The sequence below is a fragment of the Aristolochia californica genome, unplaced genomic scaffold, assembly GCF_029961685.1.
Source record: "Aristolochia californica isolate CCGP_79_NKW_82.1479 unplaced genomic scaffold, dmAriCali1.0.hap1 SCAF_2, whole genome shotgun sequence".
Taxonomy (NCBI): domain Eukaryota; kingdom Viridiplantae; phylum Streptophyta; class Magnoliopsida; order Piperales; family Aristolochiaceae; genus Aristolochia; species Aristolochia californica.
Window position 1 is genome coordinate 39,780,868 of NW_027181881.1, and position 20,943 is coordinate 39,801,810.

The 20,943-nt window shown below is 36.0% G+C and overlaps 2 protein-coding genes across 2 annotated transcripts; one reads left to right on the forward strand and one right to left on the reverse strand.

Moving 5' to 3' along the window:
• The first annotated feature begins 1,629 nt into the window (after positions 1 to 1,629).
• On the forward strand, positions 1,630 to 3,323 carry LOC137955734 (phosphoserine aminotransferase 2, chloroplastic-like). Its single transcript, XM_068802831.1, has one exon. It carries the CDS (start codon positions 1,670 to 1,672, stop codon positions 2,942 to 2,944), a length of 1,275 nt encoding a protein of 424 aa, XP_068658932.1. The 5' UTR covers positions 1,630 to 1,669; the 3' UTR covers positions 2,945 to 3,323.
• A 4,852-nt stretch (positions 3,324 to 8,175) lies between these two features.
• Positions 8,176 to 20,834, reverse strand: LOC137956349 (uncharacterized). The gene is made up of 14 exons (XM_068803814.1): positions 20,458 to 20,834; positions 19,218 to 19,361; positions 18,994 to 19,115; positions 18,793 to 18,831; positions 18,577 to 18,669; positions 18,351 to 18,467; positions 16,611 to 16,706; positions 12,855 to 12,968; positions 12,478 to 12,531; positions 10,653 to 10,700; positions 10,360 to 10,510; positions 8,983 to 9,148; positions 8,806 to 8,875; positions 8,176 to 8,729 (listed from the first exon to the last, which is right to left on the reverse strand). The coding sequence occupies exons 2-14, from the start codon at positions 19,297 to 19,299 to the stop codon at positions 8,475 to 8,477; spliced, it is 1,407 nt and encodes a 468-aa protein (XP_068659915.1). The 5' UTR covers positions 19,300 to 19,361; positions 20,458 to 20,834; the 3' UTR covers positions 8,176 to 8,474.
• Positions 20,835 to 20,943: the final 109 nt, after the last annotated feature.

Below are 20,943 nucleotides of genomic sequence, written 5' to 3' on the forward strand. Positions count from 1 at the left end.
GAATGTATAGCCCTTTTTGTTACTATTGAAAATCTTTCGCTTGTTACCCGTTAGGGATCATAATGGGTAGCTCACCTAGCTAACCCAAGTAAAGCACTTGTCCTTATAAAAACCTATGATAGTGTTATACTTCCAATTTTGTTATTATCCCATCCCTATGAATCTTGTGTTCTTGAGAAGCCAACCCTATTCTCACTTTGAATTAGGTTGTGGTGGGTTTCCTAATCAATATATATTAAGTTTACATTAGACCAGATCAAGAGGGGTCCCCAGTTGAACCTGTTGTCATCCCTATTGTCACTTTCTCATTCAAAAAAGGGGAGAGCACCCCATCCCTCTTCCTCTCTTTATCATAGAGAGAGGGGAAGGGTTACTTCCTTTTATTTTCATTTTTAGGGGACAAGAGCATGCCACCTTTTTGTTTTTTTATAGAAAGGAGGAGAAGTGCTTCCCCTCTTGTTCATGATTGAAATGAGGAAAGCTCCTCCATCTCTTCTCTTTCTCCTCTTCTTTTTTTCTCACCAACTTAAAGTAAATAGAAAATAGGAGGAGGGAGAGCCTCTTTCAATAAGAGAAATAACGAGAATTGTAGAACAATTAAATAACAATTTTGTTTTCGATTAAAATAGTTTCCTTTGATCATATATGAAATTTAACAACTTGTCATAGAAGATGGTATAATTAGAGCTTCTTCGGAGATCGTACTAAAATTTTACTCTTAAAAGAAAAAGACTTTTAGGAAATTTGTTATGCTTTCACTCCTAAATAATATGTTGAGTAATATGGTTATTATTTACCATTTAATATAGTATCACAGTATTCCATTATGAAGTAACATAGTTGTTCCTTGTAAAACTCATCTTGCATTGAGGCAAAAACAAAGACATTTTTTTGTAGTAAAATATTATATTATGCACTATCATAGTCCTATAGCCTATATTATCATAATCCTATGTGATGAGACAGTGATAGGTTGGAAGTAGGAACATTTCGTCTAAAAACTATGAATCGTGACTATATCATCTCTTATCTATTAATTGTAAATTTAAGATCATTTTAATATCTAATCCATATTTTTCTTTGTCTTTGAAACAAAGATTCCTACCCATTATCTCTCACCGAACTTCTTTTTATGTCAAGAGAGAGGGAGAAAAAAAAATTGAGAGAGGAAGGCTGAGAGGGAGAAGAGACGAAGGGAGAAACAACCGAAGAGAGCATGAAGACGAGAGGAAGAGGAGAGCGGAAGAAAAAAAAACTTCTGGGGAGGAAAGACGCGTCCTGAAAATTTGCTTAAGTGAATGATTCAAAATTTGGACTGAATTATGATTCCACTATTTTAGCCTGAGACAATTACCTGTAATTTTCATATGATGTTGGCACGGGTGTACCACTAACGGCCTAATTGAATAAACTAAATAATGGACATGTACTTCATTTCAATTTCATTATTGACTAAACTACTATTAGTAAATTCTCAATAGAATTACAAAAGGGTGAAGTAGGAAAGGGAAAGAGACACAATACTAGTCTAAATTTTTAAGCACACGAATGCGAGCCATGCACGCGTCCCTTTTGGATCTATAAAAGCTTCGGATACATAACCCATAAGTGTGTTCGAATTCGCAAATTCTTGTTTGTGCTTTTGGTTTCCTCCCTCTCTGTCTTGGCGATGGCGGCGTCTACGTCCACCCCCAACTCTCTCTTCCTCAAGAACTCTAGCTTTAACCCTCCCTCGAAGCGGAACTTTTGTGAACGTTTTCTTTTTATGAAGAAAGCCCCTTCTCTCTCCATAACCTGCACTGCGGTTTCTCCTTCTCCTGTCGTTTCATCTCCTAGCCAGTCGAAACCCTCTCAAGACCGAGTTTTCAACTTCGCTGCCGGGCCTGCTACTCTTCCCGAGAATGTTATCCTCAAAGCTCAATCGGAGCTCTTCAATTGGCGGAACTCGGGCATGAGCATCATGGAGATGAGCCACAGAGGAAAGGAATTTCTCTCCGTGATCCAGAAGGCCGAGTCAGATCTCCGAGCGCTTTTGCAGGTGCCGGGTGATTACGAGGTTCTTTTCTTGCAGGGAGGAGCTACCACACAATTCGCCGCGATCCCGCTAAATCTGTGCAAACCTGAGGATTCGGTTGACTATGTGGTCACTGGATCTTGGGGAGATAAGGCCTTCAAAGAAGCTCAAAAGTTCTGCAAAGCTAATCTTGTTTGGTCCGGGAAATCTGAGAAGTACACAAAAGTCCCATTGGTGGATGAGTTCGAACAAGACCCAGATGCCAAATATCTTCATTTTTGTGCAAACGAGACCATTCATGGTGTGGAATTTAAGAATTACCCGGTGCCCAAGGGGAAGGACAAAATCTTAGTTGCAGACATGTCATCCAACTTCTGTTCTAAGCCTGTAGATGTGTCGAAATTCGGTTTGATCTACGCTGGGGCTCAGAAGAACGTTGGTCCCTCGGGTGTCACCATCGTGATTATTCGCAAAGATCTGATTGGAAATGCACAGCCCATAACCCCTGTGATGTTAGACTACAAGATTCATGCGGACAACAAGTCTCTCTACAACACACCCCCATGCTTTGCGATATATATGTGCGGTTTGGTCTTTGAGGATCTCCTGGAACAGGGAGGATTAGAAGCGATTGAGAAGAGGAACTTGAAGAAGGCTACCATTCTTTATGACACAATTGATGGAAGCGGGGGCTTTTACAGGTGTCCAGTCGAGAAATCAGTTAGGTCATTGATGAATGTTCCATTCACGCTAGAGAAGTCAGATCTGGAGGCTAAATTCATCCAAGAAGCAGAGAAAGAAAGGATGGTCCAACTTAAGGGTCATAGATCGGTTGGTGGTGTTCGTGCTTCGATCTACAATGCCATGCCCTTAGCTGGCGTTGAGAAGTTGGTAGCCTTTATGAAGGACTTTCAGGCAAAGCATGCTTGATCCACCAAATGGGTATCTGAGTTGAGTTGAATAGTCTTTTCTTCCTTTACTCCTTTCTAGATCAATTTTGATGCTTTTTATAACAATATGACTTTGTCACTATCATTTCCCTTGAGCCGGCATGGAAACTGGTTTTGGTTGTCTGAGACCAGCATTTATTAGTTATCCCATGTTTTGGTTTAGTAAACTTAAGAGATCTTCCTATTTCTAAGTAAGTGGATCCTTTTGTACTAAATAGCTGGTTTGGCTTATCAAAGGAAAAGTGTTCATGCTAAAGATCAGTAAGTTACATGTTGTTGGGGTTGTTCTATTCTTTATTTTCAATGTACCAGGACTGTTGATGGGAATCCAATGCAAAAGCGTTTATTTTATTGGTGAAGGATTTAATCCCGTTATTCTATCAAATTTACTTCAACTTCTCTTCTTTGATTTTAAATACATACATACAATTTGAATAAAGTTGACTCTGGTAATTTTCACAGTAAGAAGGCATCTGACAGTGGAGCTTTATTGGGACTGTCCACATTAGTTTTCCTTTGTTCACCTGATTATTTAGATGTTATTCTGACCGTTATTCTCTGACATTTGATCTTGTTGAGTCTTTCAACTCAATTCTCCTGATAAAAACATCTTGGATCTATGAAATAGACGATCTATCATTTATTTATTTGTTTAAATTCATTGAAGAAGTTATTAACTACTGGTAAAAGCTTTGTTAGAAAATACCGCCAGGGGTATTTTGGTCATTTTACTACCTTTGTGGTTAAATTTTTTTATGTAATCTTATTCTGCATGTTGAGTAATGTCAGTGGTTAAATTTTCATGTATATAGGATATATAGTTAGGGAGATGAGAATAAAGTTTATTAAGTGTATAGGAGCATCTTTGTAATTATCACCCCAAAACAGTTATTTAAGAGATCTGGGGGTTGTGCACAACCCCCAACGAGCCTCTCCTGGCTCTTGTGAAAAATCTCTTTCTTCTTTCTCTTTTCCTCTCAATTTTCTCCTCTTTCTTAACCCAAATCTTCACTTTTACAAGCTTGAAAAGCCTGTCATACTTCCAGTGCGTTGGCTCATTCTGGGTCAACTAGGGTTTGAATAGCACATGATTTTTATTTTTTTATTTTGTGAAAAGCGGAACAGCAAATGATATATTACTCGTCTTTAACTGATGCAAATCTATTTTTATGATAAGTGCGCTGTTCTCTTGTTCTTGCAAGACCTGTGAATTGTTAAAAATAAAATGCAGCCTGTATGTCAATTAATGTTGGAGATGTTGACAATGCAGACATTTTGCCATATGAGGATTTTTCAGAAAGTTAAAAGATGTATAAAAGTTACTAGAGAGTTCTTCTTAGTCCAAGACTGTGAAAGACCTGCAAGAGCTTTACACTAATTTTCCATACTCTTAGAAGTTCAGCACTTCCCTTTCTATGGCCTCTTGTATATTCTGTTTCCTCTTTCAGTGAATCTTTTTGCAACTAGTTTCCTTTTAAGTTATGAGCCAAATGATGTGGAAAATCTTCTCTATATTTTGTAATGTATATTGTTAAACAATATGTTCTCTAGGTTTTTTCTTCTCCACTCGGTGGCTGCAAACATTAATAAGGCGTAGACAGCCGGCGCTTTTATAAGCTTTCAACACTTAGCATCCTATTTTTTTTTGCATTTCTCTACCTCAGCAGGTGTGCAGATGAGAAGCTTTTGAATTCATGCCTTTCAGGTTTCCTTTGTAGCAAGCCAAAAGCTAAGTGCAGAGTTGAAAATCTTCCAAAGGTGAGGCTCACGCTGATTGCTGAAGTGTAAATGTAAAAATTTCTTCTATTACAGAGTCATTGGCATATCCCAATTCATCGTACTTACAATTTAGGTAATTTATTTCCAAACAAATTGCTAGGATCTCCTTCATTACATTCTTTCTGCTGTTTTTATATCTGCTTTTGCAGACGAAGATTAGATTTTCTTTTAGATCTATTTTCATGTTCTGGGTGTTTGTTACCAAGTTTGGTGTGCTAGACTTCTGATTGGTGTTTTTTGTCTTTCTTCCCCAACAAGTATATGGTATGGGGCTTCAAATGTTTGAAGCCGAGGAACGACATGTTAGGTGGAATCCTTGTAGAAAATTGAGTGTACGTACCCCTCACGTGTAAGCCCTCTTTTGTGGTTTTACAAGTGGATAATTTAGGTGTTGGTTCTCTTTTGTGGTTCTACAAGTGGATATTAATAAACTCAAAATCTTTATATTATTCTTTAACAATATGTGGTAAGTAGTCTAAGATCAATTGGAAACACAACTCCTCCAATTGAGTACAAAGAAGAAAACAAAATCACTTGAAAGTCTACTCTAACAAACAGGAGACAAATTTACTGGAACATAGTCATGACCTTGACTGACCCGTCAACCTGGTTTGATTGAGGAAAGGGGGGGCAGAGTCTCCACCCTTCCCCCTTCCTATTGCTGATCAGGGAAGCGTGCCCTTCCCTGATCGTCTCTTCTGCTCTGTAGAGGGGAGGACAGGGGCTTTTGTCCTGCCAGTAACAGGAGGGGGAGGGATGGGTCTGTTATATCTCGATGAATGATAGATGCATGGAATTCCTAGTGCAGGTATGCAAGTCCTCAAGCAATGTCCGTGCTTATATCTCGTCTCTATTTCCCGAGAGATGTACTACTCCCATCACCTTGAGAAGATGATCAGTGATCAGAAGATCTTGAAATCCATGAATGTTCGATCAGAAGTGATCAGCGATAAGAATTTGTCAAGATTTTGTTGGCCATGAATTCATAATCCAACGGAAGTTTCGTGCTTTTGCAGCAATATGGAGGAGACGGAGACGGAGATGGAGACGAACCAGGTTTTGGTGATGAAATTTGATTCTCTTTATTCGTAGCGAACAGGATCATGACAAGAAATTTGACATTCTTTCATAGTAAACACAGATCACTGTATCTTTTCTTGGCGAAATTTGAATTTTGCAGGCCATGCGTGGGCTAGGCTGGTGTGCCGGTTGTGCTCAGGCTGGTGTGCCATGCAGGCTTAATGCACAGGCCTTGCGCGCCACATAGGCATAACGCACTCCACGAGGCACATTTTAAAAAAATACGTTCTTTGTGAAAATATTTTTAATAAAAATTAATTCTCGTCGAAAATTGCCAAAAAATTTAAATATTAAATAAAATCATTTTAAATTAATTAATTATAAACTTCAGATAAAATTTTAAAACAATTATAAATAATTCTCGATCAAATAATTTTTTGAGAATAATTTTTTATTTTTTATAAAAAGTTAAATCGAAAAATTGCCAAGATTTTTAAAATATTAAATAAAATTATTTTAAATTAATTAAATATAAACTGCAGATAAAATTTTAAAACAATTACAAAAATTCTCGATCAAATAATTTGTTGAGAATTATTTTTATTTTTATAAAAAAAGTTAAAAGTAATTTAAAAAAATAAAAATTAATTATTGGTAAAACTGTTTTCATCACAAGAACAATTCTTTTGCTAAGAAATGGTTAATTATTGTCAAAGAGATTTATTTTTTGCCACAAGAACTTTTTTTGAAGGTTGTTCTCGACGTCACTAAACGAAAAATTTCACAAGATAATATTTTTTTGATGAAAACTAAGTTTTTGCTCAACGAAATATGATGATTATAAAAGAATAAGTAAAAGATATATGGAGAATTTAGTGATTACTTGCAATGGTTTTCCCAAATGTTTTCTTAAATTATTCTTGAACTAGTTTATTTTGATACTAAAAACTCTTGAAAGGATGATCATCTAAACGGATTGACTAGGAATCATGTGTTTGGAAAATTTCATTATTTTTGCTCTAATAATTTGAATTACATCAAAGAGATTTCAACTCTCAAAATCAATTGAATATCCATTCGATTGTTATATTGTAGCTAATGTCGGTAGAAGTGATATCATGCTTAATTTTGTTTTTGAAAATATTGGTATTGAAGTTTCTTATTTTATTTTAGTGTCTATAAATAGATGTTAATATAAATGGCACCTATATAATCTTCTTCGATGAATTTTATGTCCATTATTGTGTTGTTTGAATTTGAGATACCTAATAATTATTTGACTTGTAATAATTAATAAGTATTTGTAGTTAATATGTGGATATGTGTGTACTTAAAACATTAATGTGTATGTAGATAAATGTTGAAATGAATGTGGGAAAAAACCTAAATGCATTTTTTTTTGTTATGACAAACGGGCTGAGAATTAATTATTGATATGATTTAATATTTGCGATGTTGAGACTTCTTTATTGGTATAGGTTGTGTTTTGTAATTCATTTATATTTAAACCATATTTTCATTATTGAATGTCCAATATTGCATGTACCCATGGAAAATCTGTCATACACGAAAAAAATTTGTATTTATATTACAAGTTGCATAGTTGTATTCATATGGTACTTGTAATCCACAATATTTAAATAGTATTAGAAATATCACCTATTATATTTTAAAAAGTTTATAGGATAAATCAAAATATTTTTCTCAAATAGCCTGAAATCTTGAAAAATAAAAAAAATTTTATTTGATACAAGGACTATATTTGTGGAAGAACAATTTGGTCAACAACAATTATCTTAGAGATGTTAGATAGATCAAATTAGACTATTAATATGACAAATGAAGATGAAGATAGTGATTATGGATCAGATTTTGAAGATGAAGGGGGTCATGCAAAGTACTATGAAGAAGTGTGCAATACAATCTACAAAAGTATCATATTTTTTAGATATTATCAATTCAGATGTGATAAAATTATTTACTATTATATTTTAATGAAATTAATTTTTTTAGGTTATATTTTGCATGTACAAGCGTAGGGTTTTTATATTAAATATTTGAATAAGTTATAAGTGTGTTATTTTTATTTTTATTAATATGATATTTACGTAAGACATTGGTTAATGATTCCATTATATTTGATGACTAGTATAATTATTAGCTTTGAGAATTCCATTGGTCATATTTAGTAGTGGACCCCATCATTTCCTTCTGCTTGTGTGAGGAAGAAAAAGATTCAAATAAAAATGGGACAATAATAGCCATCAGATGGGTAATATGAAGTTCATATCACTGCAGCCTGCATTGTGATGCAGTACTCAAAGCCCTTGCGCAGTTTCCCCAGCATCATCTGGCAATGTTTTTCTCACTAAAAAGAATTCCACATAAATATGAAATTAGGGAGCCCTAACTTTTCAATCTCAACTGATGTAAATCACAAAAAGCCTACTGCCGTCCAGGGGTGAGCATGGTTTTTTTCATTGCAGCTTGCAATATATCACAAGCAGTCAAAGCCCTTGCAAAGAATCAAGAACCTCAAATTAACTCTCAACTAACCAGTCGTCAACTGTTAGATATGACAAAAGGACTACAAATGATCTGACTGAAATATCCTTTTTTGTTTTTTGACGATGAAAGCTCACAGAAAGCTGAAAGGCTGCTATAGCCAAAAGAAAAAATTAATTAGGGATTAAAAAAATACCAGTCTATAGTCACTCATGGTTTGATGAGTCCAGCAGTCTGTCATCCTCCTTTGGAGCATCAACAGAGGAGAACTGCAAGCTTGGCTTCAGTGCCATCTTGTTCCATTCATTCTCAACTCGGAAGAAAACCCACTGAAACCGGCGAAGCATCTCCAAAATTGTTATAGTGAAAACAGTTAAGTAATTATGGCGGAGATGGGCTGAGAGTTTGTAGGTCCAGGTGCAGCGCAGAATCAAATTACTAACTATTGCCCAATAGTAAACCTGTGAATCACATTCAAAGAGTTTTTCAGTAAGCAGAAAAAATGATACAGAAAATTACCAGTTTCTTCACACTCACCCATTGCCTCCCATACAATATGTTTGTGCAGAGATGAGGATTTTTGAACTTGAAAATTCGTGAGAACCCACTGAAAGAGAAGATAGTGCAAGCAGTTAATACTCGTTCTGATACACAGCAAACTAAGGCCAAAAAAAAAAAAAAAAACAAATTTCTTTGCATAAAAATTACAAGTACCTCAAGTCCCAGTCACGTGCCACATCCCAGTAAAATGAATATAGAGAATTTATAACACTAGAAAGAAGCCAAAGAGGCCGGAGCATATTTGTCCAACTACTAGGATGGACATGATATTTAAGGGCCGAAAGGAAAATCACTGGAACTGCAGTTGAATATTTTAAAGCTGAAAATCACAAAAAAATATGTTAAGTCACTTAAAAGTCAGTAGCACTTTTATATGCTCTGAAGGGAATAAGCACTAGCTCTGCACCTCATTGTTGCATAAAAATAAGATAATAAAGTTACTAAAGGAATACTAAAATTAGCAAATTTTTAGTGATCTATAAATTGACAAACTCAACATCCACAATCAAATGCAATTTCTCATAGAACTATCAATATCTTCAGTTCAAACAAAATTCAAATCTTTGATCCAAAACCTAAACCCTGAAACCAACTAATTGTACCTAAATATGGAGTCATACTAGTATATTTAGTTTGATGCCGAACCTCTGACCCAGCTTTATTATATATACTATCCATAAAATTATGGTACTTTAAGAAGTGGCAAAGTGCAAACTACTTGAGACAGTTATGAACCAAGTATTTTCAATTCCACCATCTTATTGTTTAATTCAAGTCATCTTTTATTACAACTTAGACCTACATAACATGACAACAATGTTTGTCTTCGGCCGTCAAATTGTTGGAAACTCCATCAAATAGAATAGCCCTTTATGGTATTTTGCTTTTTCATTCTCATATTTCTTCTGCATCCAACATATGCTTTGCCCCCTCTCAGAAGTTGGGCCTTCTCTGCGCTTTTTTCTTACTATAAACTGATTTTAATTCAGTTGCTTTGTCAAGAACAAAAATATTAGATGACTCAAGGCTCAGCTGAAAATTAGATGGCAGCATACTCCTGGAGAAGCTAACAGTATTTCAGACTCTCTTGATAATGATAGTGTCACCTGCCCCTCAATCGGTTTTGGAAACACCCTCCCTCAGCCAAATAAGAGTTGACATTTTCTCACTGTACCAATTTACTATTTCTTAAGCAATAAAAGCCAAATCCTATAAAAAAACAATGTTAAAAGAACAGATAAAAACTTGAAACTTCTTTTATCAAGATATCATTAGTGATGTTTGAAAGGGGAGTAGAAAAGTACGAGCCTTGAAAATAAAACCGGCGGATAAAGTTCAATCTCTCAAGGTAGAGAAAATTCCTATTTAAAATAAATAACAGAACAACTAATGTAAAAATGGTGCCAGAAGTAGACTGGTCACAAAGAAAAGCTAAAACAAGAACATACTGACGATAAACTGCATCTTGTGCAATTTGGATAATCACAAAATAGTACATTCAAGACGACAGATAGGAATTAAGAGAGTTACCATTCCAAAGAGAAGTCTTTTCCTTTGAGTCCTTGTATTGTCGAAGACATTGAAAGAGACGACATAGATAAGGAAAAACAAGTACTAAGGGGATAGCAACGGAATGACTGCCACATACAGAATCAGCTTCAAACCATGCAATTGTTGCAACCTGCAAATTTGAAGAACTTGAAGATTATAAAGCCAAATATTTTAAATTACAATACAACCAAGGAGAGGATGCAGAAGTTGAACTATCCTTAAGCTAAATGAAAATTGGCAGAAAAGATGTATAAACATAAACTCAAACTCACTTGTCTATGGACCACCCGGCAGACGGAACGCTCCAAGTCAGAAAGCACCTATTTTCACATCAGGAGATGAAAAGAAGCACCAAAAAGACAGGTAAACAATTATGACTTAGAACAACACATTAACAGCAGAAGCAAGGTTTACATCAATCAAACAATGAAACATAAGTCATCTCACACTTCGGAAGAAAACGGAGACAATTAAGACACTGACTGAAGAAACCTGATGCCAAGTGCAGTATAGGCTTACAAGGGATCTATTCCAGTAACTAGTTGTAGGCATCGGGTCAGGTTTTCACCAGGAACCCAACCGGATCAGACCTGACCCGAAAACCCCAGGTTCGGGTTTCGGGTTTCACCCCATTCGGGGATAGGTCAGGGAAAAGAACCCATTGTGTTCAGGTCAGGGATGGGTTTCCCCAAACCTGACCTGCAGGGATGAGGCGAGGATATGAAAGAGATAGGGATAGAAACAGGTCAGGTTTAAGACGGGGTTGCGAGGATGGGGATCAGGTTTAGGTTTGAGGTTTCGGGTTTTTCTCTAGGTTTTTTCCGGTTTGGGTTTTGGATCAGGGTTCAGAGTCAGGTTCGGATTTTCAGAAACCCGACCCATGCCCACCCTACCTGTAACAAAGAAATAGAGGTAAACAAAATTTATTTCCATTCTCCTGTTTCCTGTTCAAGGTTACAGAAAGCATTGGCAGAATGGAAGGATCCCAACATCAAGATACCTGGCACCAGTTTAGCAAAAGGACATATTCCTCTCAACTATGGGCATTGTCATTTTATATACTTCTTATGCAGAGAAAAATATAAATGAAGGTGTTGTCAACACCAGATGCTTGTAATGGAGCAGTGTCCTTATGTTTTGGTAGTAAATAATATATGACTTTCATATTTTGTTTATTTTCATTTTTCTAATGAGCACTTCAAATTCAGTGAATTTAAAATAGGAATTGAAAAGAAGAAAATGCAAATTGAATATGTAATTCCGTAAACCTTGCAGTCAAGTAGGGTATATTTGTAGATTTAATTGATAAAACTCATTTTGCCAAACAAAAAACATATTCTAAAAATAAACTTCTTAATTGACTACATGACAGGTTTTGAAGTAAAGCAATGTTGTTTCTTTTTCAAAATAAAGATACTACAGCAATGTAATATTGGCATCACATGTTTCCTTAGCAGCTTTTCATTACTCTGCCGGGGAAATATGAAAGGTCTTATTTGACAAAGAAACTTGAAATTATGAGAGTACTCTAAATTAGCATATATCTCCTATTTTGAATATAGTGAAACCAGAAAAATCCCACTTGCGGAAAACCCAAAAGTTATCTCATAATTTGGGCACTTAACAAGTAACACAGATGAGTTTAGTGTAGTTGAGATAAGTACCAAGAGGAGATAATTGCATGACAAGGAATTCAAAAGCAAAAATAAACTCATGTAATAGAACTTAGATGCTTCACCAGGTACAAAGAAGAAAGTCATTTGGATGATGGCATAGGTGCATGCAACAATGATTCGTTAATAATAGTTAGTAGTAGGTCCACCCGTGCATGTTAACAAAGAAGGAACACTGACCATATTTCATAGTGAGAAAGACATCATGAAGAAGCAATAGAGATTGTGGCTTAACAAATTAAAACAGCAGAACAACATTCATATCGCATAGGTGAAAGGAATTCATCTAGGGAAAAACTTTAAACAAGCAAAGATAGTCTAACTTGTTTAACATTTGCACCAAGAAAAGATAAACATGTGACCATCATGATAATGACCATGGCATAAAATGTAATGGAAGAAACAAAAGAAATGAAACTTGTACCTTGGACATTGAAGTCAATATATCAGCCAAGAAAAAATCTGAAAATGTTATTGCCTGTAGACATTGCACAGCTGTTCAAATCAGTGTGGAATGAGAGGTATCACTAATTGCCAAAGCAGTCAAGTTAATCTCAAAGCATTTTGAGTCTAGAAAGTGACAACAATATACGGCAACTAACGTTTCGCAAGCCTTTAGGTATAGTCTTTTTTTTTTCTTTATGAATGGTACTTTAGCCATAGTTATTGCAATGGGACTTAGAACAGAGTATGGAACTGCAAAAATTACTGATGTTATCCAACAGGGTGGCAATCCCTGGCCAAAAAACAGAACTACAGGATAAAGCATGAAGGGAAAAAATAGCAGCTAAAAAGACTTACTTGCATGGGGAGTAGTATCCGCCCTAGTGTCTTTAAGAAGTAGTAACGCGATGACAAATAAAAAATATCAAAGGGGAAAATGAGAACCATCGTAATAGCAGCGTATAGCAGTACCTGTGGAGATGCCAAGACAGTTTCAACTATCAGCAAAAGGTGACACCTTTTAATGAGAACAGAAGAGCCAGTGAAATAGCTAGGACATGATCAGATGTACAAGCACACAAACAATCAAGAAGTAACAATGCTCCTTGAGTAGGTCAACTATAACGATCATTGAATAGATATCATAAAACAGACGCAACTTCTTCTGAATGCAGGTAAATAGAGATGATCTATGGTAAAACTATATCCAATAAAATTAAACAAGTTCATGGATGTTGTAGAAGTGGTCAAGAGAGTTTCAACGGAATTTTATAGGAATGGCTCAGACAATATGAATAACAGTTGACTTACATATTCAATGTTCATCATTAAAATACAAGACCAGGGGTATTTTGGTCATTTATCATATTTTTCACATTACATTTTTCTCTTATAGTATTGGCTATAGATAGAGAATATCTTATTTTATCTCTAGTTAAATTTTCATTCAATTTAGACATGTATTTTAGGAGATATGTAATTTTGAGTATTGAGGGGTATTTTTGTCTTTTTGTAAATTTTCACTTAAATCCTGATTATAAAGAAGCTGGATGGGCCGTTCTAGCTCGGATTCCAAGGCAACATAGCTGGGCTCATCAAACGTCATGCCCTTATACACCACAACAAAATGGGATAGTTGAACATAAAAATAGACATCTCCTTGAGATTACAAGGACACTATTACTATATATGAATGTTCCCAAATCTTTTTAGAGAGATGCAATTTTAGCTTCGTGCTACTTGGTTAATCGTATGCCCTCATCTGTTTTGAGTGGTCAAGTTCCTCTTCAGGTTTTAAAGCCCAATTGTAAATTGTTTGATGTGGCGCCTCATTTTTTGGATGTAGTGTTTTGTTCATATGTTTGAAACTTCGGTTGATAAGTTGTCACCTCGATCTGTCAAATGTGTTTTTTTGGGATATTCTTGTCGACAAAAAGGGAACAAATGTTATGATCCTATTTGACAGAAGATTTATGTGTCAGCCAATGTGACCTTCTTTGAACATACTCCATATTTTTCATCATCTATTGAGTTTCTTGTATCACCTGAATCTCCTTCAGACAGTCTTATTATTGCAATTTTGGATGTACTAGCTTCATCGAGTTCTTGATTGCCTCTTCGTATTTACAGCCGTCGCTCTCGTGCTCCTGCAATTCGACCAGTAGTTACCTCTATAGAGCTCTCTTCTCATGATCCACCAACTTCCTCATTGCCTACAGATCTTGTTGTCTCTGATTTGGATCTTCTTATTAGTCTATGAAAAGGTATACGATCTTGTACTTCTCATTTGATATCTAAACATGTATCTCTTGATTTTTTGTCCCCATCCATCAAATCCTTTGCTATGTCATTGTCTAATTCCCATATACCTCGTTCAGTGCAGAAAACCTTATGCTCTTCCAGAATGGAAACAAGCTATGGATGATGAGATGAGTGCTTTGTTGTCTCGAGGAACATAGCATCTACGTGATCCACATGCAAGATCAGCTATTGAGGGGTGTCATTGGGTTCATACTATTAAATATAATGTTGATGGCTCTATTGAACGGTACAAAGCTCGGCTGGTAGCGAAGGGGTATACTCAAACTTTTGGAGTTGATGTCTTTGAGACTTTCTCTCTTGTGGCCCGACTTAATTTTGTACGTATCTTAATATTTGTGGCTATTAATAAGGGTTGACCTCTCTTTCAGCTCCATGTGAAGAATGTCTTTCTATATGGTGATCTACATGAGGAATTGTATATAGAGCAACCTCTTGGGTATGTTGATTGGGGAGACAAGAAAGGTGTGTAAGCTACAAAGGCTATATGGACTTAAACAAAGTCCACGGGCCCGGTTTGAAAAGTTTAGTGATGTGGTACTACAATTTGGGTTCTATAGGAGCCATTGTGATCATTCTATGTTCCTACTTAAAAGGAAGATTGGTATGGTGGTTTTGGTTGTCTATGTAGATGACATTGTGTTATCTGGTGATGATCTTGATGATATTATAAAAGTTAAACAATATCTGGCCACACATTTTCAAACAAAGGATTTGGGCTCTCTCAAATACTTCCTTGGTATTGAAGTCGTTTGTAGCAAGCGATGTATTGTTCTTTTTCAGAGAAAATATATATTGGATATGTTACAGGAGTATGATTTATTAGGTGCTAAACCCATAGACAACCCCATGGAAGTTAATCATAATCTACATAACACCCAACGTCCTATCAAGGATAAAACTCAGTATCGACGGTTAGTAGGTAAACTGATCTATGCTACAATTACTAGGTCGGATATCTCATTTGCTTTGGGAGTTGTGAACTGGTTCATATAAAATCCTTAGAAAGTCCATTTGGAAGCTGCTCAAAGGATTTTGAAGTACTTGAAGGGTACACCTGGAAAGGGTCTTCTGTATACTTAGAATGGGAAAGTTGATATACTTGGTTATTCTGATGCCGATTATGTTGGGTGTAAGATGGATAGAAGTTCTACATCAGGCTACTAGAAGTTCTACATCAGGCTACTATTGTTTTGTTGGAGAACACCTGGTAAGCTGGAAAAATAAGAAAGAAACAGTTGTAGCTAAGTGCAGTGCAGAGGCAGAGTATTGAGCAATGACTCATAAAGTTAGTGAGCTTAAGTGGATTAAGTCTGTGCTTTTTAAGTTACCTGACCCTATGGTTATTGTGAAGTTGGGTCCAAGGCCCATCTCAAAATGACTAGCCAACTTAGGAAATCCCTTTCCCAACTAATAAACTAAAAATCTTGTACTCACTAATTCATGTGGGACTATTCCTTAACATTATGAATTGTGATAACCAGGCAACCATTTTTATTGTCAACAACCTTGTATTCCATGAGAGAATGAAACATATAGAAGTTGGCTGCCACTTCATTAGAGATGCAGTTATGCAGGGGAAGGTGGTAACTCCTTATGTAAAGTCTTCAGACATGTTGGGAGATATATTTACCAAGTCTTTGGGAAGACGTGAATATGTATCCATTAGTGACAAGTTGAGATTGTTTGATATCTACACTCCAGCTTGAGGGAGAGTGTTAAAATACAAGTCTAGGGGTATTTTGGTCATTTCCCATATTTTCAAAATTATATTTCTCTTATAGTATGACTATTAGATAGAGAATATCTTATTTTATCTCTAGTTAAATTTTCATTCAATTTAAACATGTATTTTAGGAGATATGTAATTTTGAGTATTGAGGGGCATTTTTGTTCTGTTGTAAATTTTCACTTAAACCCTGATTATAAAGAAGTTGGACGGGCCTTTCTGGCTCAGATTCCAAGGCAACAAAACTGCTCCTCTTCTATTTCCTCCCCAAATCACATTTTTTCATAATAGCTTAAACAAAACAAACAACAAGTAACAGTTATTTGAGAAACGAGGAACAATCACAATATGCAGATTGGCAAAGGTAAGAACAAAGTTATGATATTCCTTTTGTTCACTTATGAACAGAGACAACAACATGATCTTTGTGTTCCAATCACAAAAACCCAATAAACATTGGTCAAGAAAAAAAAAATAATGAATCAGTTCTACCACCTAACCAGTACAAAAGGAAAATGAGAAAAGCACCATCAGTTAGTATTAGTGAAAAGAGGGGGATATTACACTGGTTGTGAAGCAGCCAAAGCGACTTCTCCATGAGAATAGAAATAAAGATAAGCAGTCATACTAGTCGGTACAACAATTGTCATCCAAGTTGCACACTGATGACATGACACAAAAAAGAAAGAATAAAATCAGCTTAAATAACAGATTTATTGAAAATCTGAACATGCATAAATATCTGTACTTGCAAATGAGATACATGTGACTAAAGGAAGAGAATAAAATAGAAGATACATGTGATATGCATAAAAGAAAGTATCTTGGTAAAAGAAAGTGCCCTAAAATTGACACCTAAAGCAACCAGAGATTGTGGATGAGCTTTTTTTTTGTTTTTAAGGTAGAAAGATGAGCTACTTGTTTGACAGTAATATAAAACCGAATACAGAAACTGACATTATGCTCCACATGTAACTGCTAAAAAATTAGAGCAAACATAAACAATTTGTCCATGTGCAGCTTGTTGTTAACTTGATGATGGTGCACTCAGACTATGTCTAAATCAAACCACCAATGTAAAGGCATAATACTCCAGATCCAGTTTGAAAATGTGTCATTTCAATATACATGCAATTGACAACCACCCAGCATCTCTCCTTTATTGTGGGCTTAAAGATATACAAGATGTTTCTTTAGTGTACATTATTTTGCAGTAAACAATCTTACCTAGGTTTCATATGTTCATTGTATGTTGTTTTAGTAACCTAATCTGCCCATCAACCCAACTTATAAATCAATTTTTTTCTGCAAGGATTGGGATTAGGAAATTACCCATGGGTAAAATTAGATTACATGTTAGGTCCGGGATATACCACTTAACTTTTTGTGACGCTTGCCATGATTACTTACTTTCAATGAAATAATCATGTCACATGTTATGACCTGGTTTACATTTCATAATCTTCATGAAATCATCTCACTCCACCATCTTCAATTTGGCATGAGAGAAATCTGACACGTGCAGGAACTTCGAGAAAAAAATCAAATATCTCAAGACTGCTTTTTTTTTCTATCTTTTGATTACACATGCACCCTTCATACTTGTCTTTACAACTTTCATGATTATATGTGCCAAGAAAGCAGTGTATTCTTTCTTGAAAGCAACTTATTGAGAGGTGTGTTTATCCATCACTGTCCAATGTGGTCTAGTCTAGCACAAATTTCAATCAAAATGCTTAATAATTATTTTTTTTCTAAAGAGTTAACTATTCACACCTCTTAAAGAGTTAATTATTCAACCCCCCCCCCCCTCTCCCAAATGAAAGCCAAAATTACTCGGCCCGTTCAATTTAAAAAATCATTTCCTTCACTACCTTGGCTTTATTTTATGTTGAAAAAGGACAAGGTTTTCTTTCATTTTCATGTTTTAATTAAATCTTTCAAAGAAAATGGAGGGTTCCACTTCTCCCTCCATTCTTCCCTACATAGAGAGGAAGGGAGGGAAGAGATCACGCTCCTCCAGTACCGTGGGCAGAACAAGGCTTCGCCCTTCCCGGAGAAAAGGAGGAGGTGAGGCTTCCCTCCTTCCCCCATATGGTGGTGCAGCAAGACCTATAGCATGCAGGGAAGGGGGACAGCCAGCCCCTTACCCTCTGTTTTCTTCTGGTCCAGAAGGAGAAGGGCAGGCCTCCCCCTCATGCACACTGCCTCTCCAAATACAACTCTCAGCTTTCTACTTATAAAAACATAAACAATACATTCTACACAAATAAACTAGGTGGCACAGCAGCCTTCACAATAGATACCTTCCATATTTCCCAGTGTGTCAGATGGTTTTGATCAAGATCAAATATTTTTGCATAGTTCACAGAGGATTCAGCAAAGACCCATAAATTCACCCCCCAAAGCCAAATCATCATCGTCTGAAATAATGACAACCAGAAAAAAATGGACAAGTAATTAAAAACTTAATAATGAACATCTATAGGCATTGACTAATCCCAGCGACATTGCATATTATTGATAGCTCACCACAAGAAGAAGAGGATTAAAGTATAAAAATGCCTCGTAGAGGAATAGATCTCGCAAATCTACACTCATTCTCATTACAGACTCCCAGCTAATCTGCAGAAGCAATGAAGTTGAACATCAGAAGAAAACTCATTATTATCAAATATATATATTTAGTTATGAAATAAAGAGCTCAGAACTTCCAAGACCCATGTAGAATGATAATTTAAACCCAACCTTACAACAACAGAAACCCCAAACAAGAAACAGCAGCACCTGAAAAATGAACAGATACCATGAAGTGTATATCTACCCAACAAAAAAATTTAGACATAAAGAGCACACTAAAACAGGTATTTTGGGGTACCAAAGGTCTATAGTGTTGCATCATTACAAACCGACAGACAGACATCAGTTTAAGATACATTACAGACCAACCTTGAATCTCCACAAAAAAAGTGGTGATGGCATCGCTGCAGCACCAAGACCAGGAATACTTCCTGTCTTCATCTCACTAGAGCCCAATGAAACTGAAAATCCTTCCTGAATTTTATTTTCTCCTAAACATGCATATAAGGTAAATAAGTCGACACATACCAATAGCTTAAGAGGCAATAAAACATAACAAGACTTCGTTCTTTGACAAATTATCAGATACTTACCAGTGTCACCTAAAACATGTTTACTACCAGACCGCCGTAGAACAGGGCTACGGGAAGGCACAGTCACTGGAAGCCCAAACATTGTTGAGGTTGGCACATGGAATGTCTTCCAAGTACCTTTAACATTTATTAGGACCTTAATACCTGCAAATATGAAAATAAATCGAGTGCTTAAGTTAACAAGCAATGCAAAAGCAGTTTTGATTGCAAATTTTTGATTCATTTAGTACAAGGACAAAATCTTAAAGATTATAAGTTTTGATCTCAAAAAGAAAAAATGAAGGTCACTGAGTTTGGATACTCCTGGAGTAACAGGGAAAATGGGTACAAAAAGTACCATGCAGTTAGAACAAGACATTGAAGGTAGGAGGAAACTAGGATAAAACCAGTTAACAAAAAGACGGAGCTGACCCTATGGTCTGTAAATTCCTAGTAGAAGCTAACCATAGAGGTGATGCATGTACAAACTTATTGAAAGAAAACTTGGAGAGCTGGACAGCAGAAAAACCAGTTAAAAAAATAAAAATTGGAGCCAACCCCATGGTCTGTAAGTTCCTAAAAGAAGCTAACCACAGAGGTGATGCACATATAAGCCTGTTGAAATACAACTCGGAGGATTGGAATGTATAATGCACCAGAAATTTTATCACATTTTGATTGAGGGAGACAATCGCTTAATATGAACTTATACATTTTGAAGGACAGTTTTTTTTCTAGTTTGTTATGGACTTACCCATAAAACCTATAGAAGCAATGCAGTTGTCTCCTGGAACGGTTTTCTATCAGATATCTTTTCTGATTTACCAACGTACAAGCATAAGTTTAAAAAAACAACCTTGCCACAGATATAATTTTTTACCTTCAGTCTTGTGATCTATCTACGGTAGTACTAATGACAATTAACAGTTCAACTCAAAATGATCTTATGTGGCAACGAAGTTATGTGTATGGAACACAGAAATAAAAAAGGCCATAGCTATAATATCGAAAACATTTCCGTTAGCCCTCGCATAAAGCACAGAACAACATAAATGAACAATGCAGATTATGCATAGAAAAACTAAACATGGATCTATAAAAAATAAAACTGCACGATATCGCATAATAAAAATCCTAAATCCAAATGATAAAAGCCGCAAATGACACAGGATCTAGTACGGTCAATCAAAAGGCCCACAGAAATCATTGAACCTATTTCCGCAAGAAGCAACAGCATTCCAGAAATTAATCGTGAACTTACATTTGGTGCTGTTTTCAGCTGTGATCCGGTGCTCCTCGAATCAGAAGCAAAGCAAGTAATCAAGAAACAAGAAAATTAAAGCTCTTGCGAGCTCTGAGGAGAAGAATGAGAGGAATAGATCGGGAATGAGAGTGGCGAAATTTATCGGGAGTAACGAGAAAAAACGTCAACATCGCCAGGAAAAGGGGCTTTTTAGCTCATTGAGTCCCCTTATTTTGCTTCAAGTTGCGGCAAGAAGAAGATGGTTCATGAAGCATTGCCCTCGCAGCCAGTAACGTATACGCCGTTACGTGGGAAGTTAAATAGTCCTTTGTGTCGGATGACAAATGGCCGGCTGACCCTACTTCGTCTCCTCGCCTAAGAGGTAGTCCAGAGGATAAAACTACTCCTGAGAAACACGGCCCGTAGTGGTCACATGCAACCTTAGTAATCTGTTAGGTTACTCCATGGATAAATTTTACATTTTTGCTGGTAAATCTCAGTTTT